We start from the raw sequence: 12,752 nt of genomic DNA on the forward strand, positions 1-12,752 counted from the left end.
TGCTTTTATATTGAAAGGACAAAATAGAAGCTTCCACTAGATATGAAAGTATATTACAGGAATAAATAAAAAGTCAACAGTGAAAATGTTCCATGTATCTCCATCTTATAAAATACAAGCTCTTAGGTTGTTGTCCCATCATCCCTTCATTATTTTCTGTCTCGTGTATATTCAAAATGGAGTGAGACAGAGAGAGACCTTGTGCAAGGATCTTTTATTAGAAAATTATAAAGGTATTCAAATGCAAGTGGGTGTATCTCAGTAAGTTAGAATCTTGAGTAAAAGTTAAATAATTTCAGTCTTTAAATTCAAAAAGTTACTGGGTCTTGTGTCTCATCTTGCTACGAGTATGATACCTGACAAGCCACACAGGTGTTTTTGGTGCCTGGGAAACATTGGCAGTGAGACAAAATATCCCCCTGCTGCCATGAAACATAAGAGATGTAATAAGTTCTATCAAGAGCAGTCAAAGGCGAACAGTGCTTACTTTGAATTAATGTTTGCTTCTTTGTGACCACTCAGTTCTCATCTACTTATTTAAACTGGCTATGAGGACTATCTATAAAAAAGCTAGTGTTTTTCCAGGATAAAGATTCTGTTTCACATAAGCATTTGCTCCTACTGACATGAAACTGTGACTCTAACCAAGGCGTGAGTTTGATTCGAAGCAAATGAATGAAGAACTGATCATTTTTTCAACTTTACTTTTCTTTGTACAGGACAACTTTTCCCAGGATGCAAAATTAGGAGGTGATGTATTTAAATGCAGATACAAAGAGCTATTGTTGAAACGTGTCAACAGTCAAACTCTGTAAATTCAGTAGTAGTTTAGTGTTCAGTAGGTGAGCAGACTATCTGTTGGTGTTACTCACAGTCTGGTTCTCTGGGTCCTCAAAGTCTAACGTTAGGACATAACCAGGATTCACTATCAGCGCTCATCTAATGAGCTCCAAATTAACTTTTTACTGGGAGCACAGTGCCCCCTAAGTTAAAATTCAGGGGTGCAAACATTAAATCAACTTACAAAGTAAACATTCACATTTCCTCTTATTTTCTGTATTACTATCAGAATTTTTCACCTCCGGCACACTAGGTTTATAGAGGAGAGAGCAAAAACTAGCAGCCCTTTTTTGCCATTGTTCATTGTTTACAGGAGTTATGGGAAACCTGTAATGACTGTGATAACCCCCCGACAGAAAGATAAGATAACTGGTTGTTGTGAAAAATGTACTACCGTAATGACATCTACCAGCTTCTTTAGTCGAACAACTCCCTCAGATCACACGAAGAGGATCCATTTCTCAGTTCAGCATTTATTCTGGTCACAGGTAAGGTTTACAGCGCTGGTCCCAAAAGAATGAGCCCTGATATCCGGGAGCAATACAATTTTATAACAGTCATTGCTACGCCTACCAGAGGTTGAGTTAAACTAAACACCTGAGAGTAATTGGCCAAAAAACATGACTGACACCACTGTCTCAACCCACAGCTGGTGTCAGTTTTCAGAGAGATGTGCTATCAAAGTGTGTGACTGTTGAATCAGAGCATGGAGCTAGGAGACTGGGTAGAAGTTTACTCAGGGTCGGAGAGACCTCACAGACACAAGCTGGAGACAGAAGCTAACCTTCTGTCTGCTAGATAAACATACTTCAACCCTGAACACAGCATGTAACTAGGTTGGAATGCTAGATTACATCAATTATTCTAAAAATATATAACACTTCTCAATTAATCCCAAGCAAGTATTGATTTTATAAAATTTAAATCTTAAAAGTACAACTAAAGAAAGCTTGCACAGAAATATTTCCAATGAACTGCATGAGCGGGCATGATACCACGACACGTCTGCCAGCACCTTCATGCAAGCAAGACAATTTTTTTTATTCTGTTGTTTTTGTTTCTAATTCTCTGACAATACCCATTTTGGGAGTTGACACTGCACCTCTGAGTCTGCCCCCGCAGGCCACAAGTATGCCACATGGTGTTATCTTTGGAGTTGGCAAGCTATAAGCATAAAGAAAACAGAAATATTCATGGCACAGGTGAGGAAAAATGGCTTACAGTTATGAGCTTCGACGGACTTACAGAAATATAAAATTAGTTCTAAGAAAACTTGACTACCCAACTAATATTTAAAAAGATTAATAGGCAGAACCAAACATGGTGTGAGCTGGATGCAGTTGTCCAGCATATGGAGAAACATTAACAAGACCAGTGGGAAAAATACCGAACTCAAATAACCACTTCAGTCTGACAGAAAGATGTTTTTTGTCCGTGGAACACCTGTATAAATGTGAGCTGCTCTTATATCCAGGGTCTAAACTTTGATATGCCAACGTTCATTCATTCATGGTGAAGCACACCACTTTTTCCACCTACTGTTAATTGTAGGGATGGGTACCGAGTTAGGTACTTTTAAAGGTACCGACCGAATTCTGTCAAAAGTACCGGGTTCCGATTCACATGAAATCAAAAGGTACCATGTTTAGGTACCTAAGTGCATCCCTGTGACTGTGAAGGAGTGGAAGAGCAGGCAATTTTCCATGCTGGACTTGAATACAGCATTGCAAGGTTATATATTGAAGAAGAAATATGTTAAATTGAAAAATATATATATATATTTCATTATTAGACAAATTGATATATTTAACCACATACAGCTAAAAAAAAAGTACCGAAAATAGGTACCGATGAGTACCAGTACCGATTACCAGGTACCGGGCATCGGTACAGTATCGTTTCAAATGTGCAAGGTGCCCATCCCTAGTGACTTGTTTAGACAGCTCCACAGTTCTAAGTATTTGGAAACCCTAGTAAATGATTGTATTAACAGGTGTGTCTCTCCTGCTCTTAGCAGTATTGCATCGATGTGCATGGTCATTTCAATAATCAATTTGATCATTTAAAGTTTGATTTTTTTGCTTTAGGCTGTTAGTGTTTCTTTGCACTTTACTGATGGTAAATTTCAGAATTTAAATATGGCTCTTATGAGCTCATTTCACATAGTTGTTCTATGCCAAACCAGCCAACACTGAAAAAAAGCCTACCACCTACAATCTAAGAATTCAAAAAGACAAACTTGATCTCATCTGGAATAAGTGGATTGAGTTTGTTACCCCAATAAGAGCAGGCTTTGTCTGATCCCACTATCAGTAACCCTCCTAAGAGACCTAATGTAAATGTAAATGTAAGTAAGTATAAAAGACTGGAAAAGGACTTTGTATAAGAAATGTCTATATATAGGGATGTAATGGTACATGTATCTGTGTTGAACCGCCCCATAAGGCCGTTCGGTTCGACACAGTGCTGTATTCGAATGAGTACAGTAAGCTTACGTTAGCCGCTGCACGTGGCTCTTTAATATTCACGTGAGTACTCGTCTATGATTGGCTGAGCAGGGAAGGCGTTTTAATATTCATGAGGAAAGTGGTCTGTGATTCGTGCTTTGCGATCATGTGCATATCATGTGGACGTGATGTCTCATGGTGAGCCAATCAGAAGATGAACATCAAAGAGCTTCTGTAGCCACAGGAGCTTGTGTCTGAATTGTGCATCATGGCTGCTGCTAACGACCAACTGGAGCTTGAAGAGCCTCCCCCCTCGCTGTATAATGGCAAGTTTTTGGTTTAATAAACATGCTAAACAAGCAAATGGTTTTGCCTTGTTCCATACTGTACCGAAAATGTACCGAACCATGACCCTAAAACCAAGGTACGTACCGCACCATGATTTTTGTGTACCGTTACACCCCTATCTATATATGAAAATGTCTTTTCCAGCAAAAAAACAAATATAAAAACCTAAAAAGAAAAAGAAAAAAAAGACAACTATAATCTCTGGACTGAACTTTTTGTAGTTGTTAAGATGAAACAATGCTCAATGAGAGTCTGCCTCTGTCTCTCAAACTGGTTCCCTAATAGCTCAGCTCGCCTTAAGACAGCCTCTAATAAAAAACTACGGTCTGGGTTCAAATCCAGCCTGGCACTCAGACCATCACCTTACAAAAAAAGAAAGACTAAAAACCTATCTTTCTGTAAAAACAAGAAGCAGCTGTCCATACAAACCGTTCTCTCCACTGCCGTCCATGTTTTACTTATTTTGGAGGACTGAGAGAAGACAAAATGTGACCCTGTCCAACGTTTAGCCTGAGACACACACCATCACAGTGTCCCTGTTAGGGCAGCTCTGAATGTCTGTGTAATGATGCAGCGAAAGGAGTTAGAACAGCGCATCTATCACTGTCAGATCTGATTGTGTAGGCCGTGGTGAGATGCAGAGCTGTTACATAATGCCTATGTTGTGTTTGTTATGTCACAAAGTTTGGCATCACAACGGAATCCGAGTCCTACTGACCCCCTCAGTCTCCCTTCAACGCAACTGAGAAAACATCTCCAAGGTTCTCTTCAGTTCAGGTTTTATTCAAATCAGGGAGGAGGGAAGCCTGAGGCACCTGCATGATAACTCGTTACACCAGTTTGTAAACATGAGGCAGGTAGTGAGAGTCACAGACGTCTTCCCCTGAGGGCTCACAGTCCACGGGTGGGGGTTGGAGTAGAGGAAAGAGCTAGTGAAGAGGAAAAAGACTTCAAACTACATGTCATTTGAGAGAAATGAGTACACAAGATGAAGAATGTTAGTCATCTGACACGTTTGGCTCAGAGCAGCTCCAAATATTGACAGTAGTATCAGAGGAAAGCAGCAGTCATGTGTGCTGACAGCTCCAATAGTAAACCTTTACTAGAGCGTGGTGTGGGATACTTGAGTAGGCTGAATGACTCATGATTTGTGTGTGTGTGTGCGTGTGTGTGTTCTGGCTGCACAGGCTTCACTCTAACTGTGCTTTACTCCCTGTTTTGAATAGATCTGATCAACCTGAACAATAATATTATTGAGGATATTATTAGTGAGACACTTTCCTTAAGAATGCACGGGGAGAAGAGGAATATTATTCGATGACCGTCATGATAATGCAATCTTTTTTGTAATCAAAACAACTGATAGGATTGATCTCATTACCTCACTGGCGGCCCACACACTCTGACTCAGTGTGTGGCAGTAACATGCTACATGCAAGTATAACCAGACAAGTGGAACAGGCTAAAGATAAAGTACACTGGACTATCACTGCATTATATACTGCCTAGCAGGCAGTACTGATGTTTCACAGTTTGATGCAATTACCAAATGTTTCAATGTATTACAAAAGAAGTACCACACACATGCAGTTACACATCTAAAGGGAGCTGCGAAAACTTCATCTAAATCAAAGAAAAGACTGATAGCTAGCAGAGAGTGTGGTATTAGCCAAGCTGGCAAAAGATATGAATTGCACATTTCATTTTAGCATCAGAGAAAAACACAGATAGGGCTGCACAGTGGGGCAGTTGTTAGGGCTGTTTCCTTGACAGCAAGGAGGTCCCAAGTTCACATTCTGGTACAGGCAAGGTGAGCCTTTCTGTGTGGAGTTTGCATGTTCTCTCGGGGTACACTGGTTTCCTTCCACAGTCCAAATACATGCTCATCAGGTAAACTGGTGGTTCTAAATTGCCAGTGTGAATGTGCACACAAGAGATTGTCTGTCTCTGTGTGTCAGCCCTGTGATTGGCTAGAGACCAGTCCAGGGTGTCTTAGGGATCTCGCTCTGAGATGGCTGGGATAGGCTCCAGCTACTCATGACCCAGAACAGAATGAGCAGAGTGAGTGATATCTAGCAGAAAAAATAGGACTTGTTTGCAAATCACACATATTTCAAGATTTCTTTTCCATGTCAAGTTGAAAAAAACTAAAAGAAAAACACCACAAACCCAGTCACTTGTTAATTTCGTAGACCAGGCGGTTTTAGGAGTACAAAATGAAGAGACAGTTACACAGCTGGCTTATCCATTCAGAATACTTTTGATCCACCTGCACTCCTGGTTTGTCATCGCCAAATAGCAGAACCTTTGGTGATATACTGTATACTCTCCCAGTGTCTCCACCTCATCCTCCTTACAATAATGTACTCCATCGTTTTAGATCACGTTAAAAATAAAGACTAAAACAGAGAAATATGGGAAATCACGGGTAAATCCTGAGTGACACACATTTATTTTTTCTCTTTTTACTTCGTCTTTTCTCTCCCTCTTTTCTTTGAATTAAATAAAATGAGAGAACCAGATATATACTCAGTATCAGATGTTAAGGCTGTTTATTGTTTAATTGTAAGATGTGCATCAAACTTCCAGCTGCAGTCAGGTTAACTTTCCATTATGACAAACGGCTTTAAAATAGTGATTGCTGTGATTGTTTACTGCATTAAAATGTGTCTGACACTCTGGAAACCTGCCTCTGAGGCTTTGTTGACATATGCGCACATGTGCACCTGTCACCAAATTACAGTTGTGGAGGGTGCGCACTTTCTGCACTGTCTTTGGCATGAAATTGTCACTGTGCCAACATGAATCTGCCGACACCTCCCCCTGGCGTGCAGTCACACCCATCTCTGAGCAGACGGTCTACCAAATTGTCAAATTGGCAGCGCACGGCGGTGCGCTGCAAAAAATTAACACTGCACGGGATGCGCCAGGCTTGCGCCCCCTGCGCTGCGCCACAAAATTAGAGCCTTCAGTCTCCAACACATGTCCTTGGAAAAGATAAATAATCTAGGGGTCTGTTAGCTAGCTTACGTTAGCTCACATAGCAGCAGCTCAGCTCATTAGCAGATGTCCTGCTCTTTGTTGTGTCACTGCTCAGGCCCAACTACACTTACAACAGCACTCAAATCAATCCAGTACAGTGTTAGTAAAGCTTTGATCTGTTCAACAATCACTATTACACCTTGTAAAGCACTTGTGTCAGAGCGGTACTCAGTCAAAGTAACTAAAGTCTAGCCATGCACAATCAGTTCTGTCCAGCAAATTAGACTACTGGAGTATTTTTCACAACACACATGGTCAGAAGGATAAAAGGGATATCAGAAGGTGAAATGAGATTTAATTTCCTCACTGAAAAACTCTTTCATATCTACCAGTGTACAGACATTCACCATGAGCCTGAGTGAGCCGCAGGCACAGAGTGTACTCAACATTGTAAAAAACTGCAGTGGAAAACCACATTTCAGCAGGCTGCAATGTCCCACATCTGTCTTTAACTTACAGCCATCTTGGTTTATTTCATCATCCTCAACTTTAAAGGGGTCCGCCTGCTTGTGGTTTAAGACCTTATCATTTAGAGATCATGCCTGCAGAGGTTTAACCCGGGACGTATGGAGTTGTGGCAGTACTGTATGTTCACTGGCACATTCCTGGTGCCCCATTACTGGCACAAAGAACATCCAATTAAAGTACGCCCTCAGAATGGAGTTGTTCCCATACCAGTGCCAGTTTCAGCAGTAAACCCTTACATGTGGCATCTGATGACGGCTAAGACTTAAGTTAGTGCGCAAAAAAATGTACAATTAGTGTTCTTTAACTTACAGGTTTACACTTCCTGAGAGCAAACGTTTACATGCTGCTGAGAAGTGATTTCAATTGTCTCAACGTATCACACAAGGAGTTTTCAGTGAATTAGTGTTTCTCTATTCAGATTAAACACACACAAAAATCACACTGCTTCTTGTAATCACCAGACAAATCAAAAAAACTGAGTTAAAGCACATGTATGCTTTTACATTTTCTGCATTTCACTTCAACAGCTTTTTTCCCACAGTGCACTGAAGTGGGGAAAATTATTGAGAAGTGAATGCACCTCCATCCTTACTCCTGTGCAGTTATTCATCACTGGTGTAAAAATATTCACGTTTTCATTTCAACATAGAATGTTTCTCTGACCAGACATGAACTTATCTTAAAACAACGGCCCAATCAAAATTGAAAAGCTGCAAATCCTTATTTAGATATGCATGTTTGACTTGACTTATTTCAACCGGCTCACATGGAGAGACATTTCATCAGGAAGGGCAGCTTAAAGTTTGTTATTTAGTAAATCTCAACGGTCAAAAATATGAAGATAAAATGGCGATGGCACTTTTTGTGAGACTTTAAAAACACTGAAGTAAGGACACTGGTGTTCGACGACAACTGGACCAGACGGATGGGGACTGTCAGTTTAAACATTGGTAGAAGAACTCTTCGCTTGTCTTAATCCAGTGATTTTAAACAGAGTTCATGAAAACAGTGAAAAAGCAATCTCTAATCAGACGGATTGCAATCAGTTTGAAGGAAAACAGCAAACATGGCTACTTTGTCACTACTGTTACAGTGCATCCCCCAAGTGGCAATCCACAGCCACTAGAAATCAAGGGCGCTGTCACACTGGCCATTCAAACCATGTTGTACTCAAGAACAAGGGCCCCCAAGCACAGAACCACACTTTTTTAATGTTAGCCAGACTTAAGGCACACGCATGACCTGCTTACATCATCATGACGCATTTGTTCACACAAAGTAAATCTCATCAGAGTCTGCAGAATAAGACACAGAACACAGCTACAACTCAAGTGACCTTTATCGAGTCACTTGAGTTGGTATCGATGCCCGGTACATAGCAATAGGTATCGATACTCAACGGTACCAGTTTTTGGTACTTTTGTGTGTTTTAGTGTTAATAAATATTGATTTTTTTAATATAAAATCTCAGAGTTTTTCAACTCAATACATTTATTTCTCGATATGGAAACTTGCAATGCTGTGTGTGCTCTAAAATGATGCTGGAGCGCTGAAGTATTCCTGCTTTACACTGTCTCTAGAAGTACCAGAAAACACATACACACCAGTTCAAATAGCTAGTTTTTAAAGCAGAACTAAAAATGCCTGGTACAAAAAAACGACTTCAACCTGAAAACTAATTTCTCTAAAGACACATACTTCCCAAAAAGAAACTAAACGTGATTAGCATGTGCTAACAGTAGGCTCTAAAGCTCTACTTTAGAAAAAGACATCATGGAGACTACCCACATATGTACATTAAAAAAAAATCTATGGTTTCTCCTAACAAAAATGCAAATAACATTATTCCTGCGATGTTCATCTAGGAGAATTTAAACTTCCTCAGATAACATGATATTGGGATGTATCACAGAAGAAAGTGAGGGCCATCATTCGTCACACTGATCACCCACTCCACACCATCCTGGACCAGAGAAAAAGCAGCAGTGGACGACTTAAGTCTGTGCGCTGCAGTACTGAGAGATACAGAAGATCATTCCTCCCTGCAGCCACCAGAGGCTTCAATCCTTTAATATTTGGAAGATGAGCTACAAACCAAATGAATTTCCCTTCTGGGATTAATAAAGAATTTTTTATCTTTATCTTTATCACTATGGCTGTCCTGCTGTATTGCAGAACTGTTGTATCATCATCAGCCCAGAGTTAGAATGTGGCATTGCAGTGTTTTTCCAGCATAAAGACTGTTTCTATTGAGCACTTGCACTCACTGTTGTAAGGACGCGACACTTGCCAAGGCGACCTTTTGTTAGGAGGCGAATGTAAGGAGAGCAGATCTTCTTTTAAAAAACTACTTTTCCCACAATGCAAAGCAACAAGGTAATGCATTTATTTGTAGTTCAGTCAGCCAACTCACATCTGAATTATATATTTAGCAGCAAATAAATGTTTATGTTTGGTGTGCAGGTTCCGGCCTCATCACTCCTTGTTGATAAGTTTACATAGCATCGTTGAGAACTGATGAGCAGAAACATACTGAACACAATCTCTCCTCCCTCTGGGAGATTCCCAGATACACCGCCAAATGGAGGGGCAGAGGATGTGATTGGAAGATGGTTTTGTCGAGTGGGGTGTGATATGTGCATAACAGAGCAGCTCGAGTTGTCTGCCTGAACTAGCTCGCAGGCTGGCCCAATTTTTGTTGTGCTATTGTTAGAAACCAGACAACAATCAAACTTTGCAAGCTTATTTTGTGGTTTAGTGTCCAGAAACTGAGCAGAATGTTGTGTGTTACTCACATCTCGGGGCTCTAAGATATGTCCATAACATGTAACGTTAGTCCTGGTTATGTCCTGGTAGAGCTCATCTACCAACTCCAACCTCACCATGCAGAGCAAACGCAACCTGGCTCTTCATTTTATTGATAGACTTAAGTTTGACCAGTGCACTGCAGAATAACTTAGCTCTCTTCTGCTCTTATGTCCCTTTGTCTTTATAACAGTCCAGCTATAGTGTCCACTATGACTTCAAAATAAAAACAAAGAAATTCTTTTGGGTTGAGGAAAGAAGAGATTTTGATTCTCACTTTGGCGGCTAGATCAGTGATATCATGGGGACTTCACGCTGTAAATGCATTGGTCTGTTTGTCCATGGATACTGAGAAATAGCATGTAGAAAGTATTAGTTTTGGCACTGATAATCTCAATTTAAACAATGAATTATGAACAGATAAAGTCCTCACATGGCCTTTAATTTGACACCTGAGATTTTTTATGCATCCAGACAGAAATATTTAAAGGAAGTTACCAATCTATAGCGTAAACAAAGCTTGTGAAAAAAACAAGAGAACATGCTGTCCCTCACAAGAATAACTTTATGACTCCATGCCTCCAGGAATATAAAGAGCCTTGGTAGGAGTCCAGCAGCAGGTTATCAGCTGGCTCTGGGGGAAGCCTGTCACATTACAGCAGCGCATACAGCACAACCTGTTGAGTTGTCTGCTTCAGAGAGCTGATTTCCGCGCCTTCACAGTCACTGAGCGCTCTCTACATCATCATTTTACAGGAAGCTGAGAGCCCCAACGCAGCTTCCTGCATTAAACTGATCTCTCCTCTCTTTGGCTGTTCTTTTTCAGACGTAAACCCCCTTTTAATGCCGCATGGGTGGTGTTAAGTTAAAGGATGAATGCATGTAATTCTGATGTTTGTTCCATCAGCGAGTCGAGATATGAAATCTCTATCACGGGCTGTGTTATAATGCTCAGTGATCTTACAGAACCACATGGGGGCTGTGCTTTGTCTGCATGCCTTTCAAGTTCATGAGAAGATCCAGCCACGTAGGCATGTCCATATTCAGATCATCCCGACTGATGCAACAGTTTCCACACAAAGCCAGCACTCCGGACTGGATCCAGACATCAGAGCTGGACCAGCAGTGTGTGAGCCACTCTCCCTCTGAGCGCCTTTTTTGCGGTTTAAGGCAAAGACACTCTTTAAGTCCTGTTTCATGAAATTAACCTCTCCACATGTTCCCCAGAAGACCTAGACCCGAACAAAACCGCATCCCCGCTGTGTGTGACTCCTATTGTAAGTCGTTATTGTGCAACTTGAACACGGCCGTCAAAGCACTCGTCATGTTACATTACTTTTAATGAGCCAGCCGGCTAACTTCTCCTTTAGCTGCACACACCGTATCGGCTCGAGCTTCTTTCACTCAGCGTGGAGGATCATAAGCTGTCAAACACTCACCAATGATAATGGCACAGGCGCTCAAAAGTCCAATTTCTTTCTTCAGAGTGACTCTGTCGTTCTTGGAGGAGTTTTTATCCCTCTTCGTCCCCTCTGTGTCCTCCATCGCCTCCGCCTTGACAAAATGCTTCCTCCCCGCCTCGGTCCGGTCCAGATTCTGTAGACTGAACCACGCTTCGTGCTCTCAGCAGCCCTTATAATATCCTACTGATGAGAGGAGGACAGCGCATGCGCATCACTCACAACCAACGCCACCACCTTGTGTCAGGTAGTCTGCTGTAAGGCAGGTGTGACCTAACGCGTTAGGTAAAGGGAGGAGCTCTTATCGTCTTACCAGCGGTTTGATTGTCAAACAGCAGTGTTTGTCTTTTTCCTCTTAATCCCAGGTTCAGCAAACATTCAAATTATGTTGAAATTAAAATATCTGTATATATTTCAATATATATTATTGTTGTATTTGTCAGGAGAAAAACATCTATCTTGGAAATATCTCTTTTTTTTAAAAAAAATAATCCTGATATAAAGCCACATGTAGGGAATTTTTAACTGTAAAAACTGCATAATTCCCCATTTCAGCACGTTTGTTTTCTTGAATTACAAATGTTTTGGCTTTTTTTTTTTTTTTTTTTTTTTACATTTTTTGGCTGTCTTGGGTGGAAACAGTCAACAATTTCATGGTAATGACTTTTTAATTGAACAATAGTTTGATATTTTTTTCTAAAAGTCAAATTAAACAATATTGTTGGACCTTATCATGCACGTGTCACAGGGCTGTAACACAGGGCTGTAACATGAGCTGGATGTGACAGAGCTGTCAGCCCCCTTTACCTAACATTACTAAAAACATATGTATGCTTAAACTGTTGGAAAGAATGAACGCAAGTTAACAAGTTGTTTTTTTCTTGTTGCACACTTTGGTGTGACAAGGTATTACGCTTTATCTTTACCACCTAATACAACATTATCAGTTCATTTATTTATTCATTTTTTAAATTAAAAAACATATATATTTCTTTAAATACTAGGTTAAAATCACAATTTCAGAACTCACCCTTAATCAGAGTCAGTTGTCAAAAGTCCCTTCCTCTGGTTGAAAGCCTTAAAGATCACTTTGAGGATTCTTTTTAAAAACTATTTCATGTAAACATGACAGAAACGTCAGGGTAGTTGTAAATTCCTCTGAATTTTTTTCTAATTTATTTACAACCTCAAGTTTAAAGTCAACTGATGTGAAGGATAACAACAACATAAACTTGATATAATTTAGATTTTCTTTTCATTTTTTCCTTTACTATTATTATTATTATTATTTATTTATTTATTTGAAAAATGTAAATTACTAACTACACTAGGACAGAAAAGC

At 40.2% G+C, this 12,752-nt stretch overlaps 1 protein-coding gene across 1 annotated transcript in view; it reads right to left on the reverse strand.

Annotated features, from left to right (window-relative positions):
• slc7a10a (solute carrier family 7 member 10a) overlaps positions 1-11,670 on the reverse strand; it is a 44,656-nt gene extending 32,986 nt beyond the window's left edge. Inside the window, exon 1 of the mRNA XM_074666717.1 lies at positions 11,390-11,670. Coding sequence (XP_074522818.1) covers positions 11,390-11,495 — 106 coding nt within the window. The 5' untranslated portion in view covers positions 11,496-11,670. The remainder of the gene's footprint in view (positions 1-11,389) is intronic.
• Between the last annotated feature and the right edge of the window lie 1,082 nt (positions 11,671-12,752).

Source organism: Halichoeres trimaculatus, unplaced genomic scaffold, assembly GCF_033239565.1.
Source record: "Halichoeres trimaculatus isolate MK-OKI-2021-1 unplaced genomic scaffold, fHalTri1.1 fHalTri1_scaffold_3, whole genome shotgun sequence".
Classification (NCBI taxonomy): Eukaryota; Metazoa; Chordata; class Actinopteri; order Labriformes; family Labridae; genus Halichoeres; species Halichoeres trimaculatus.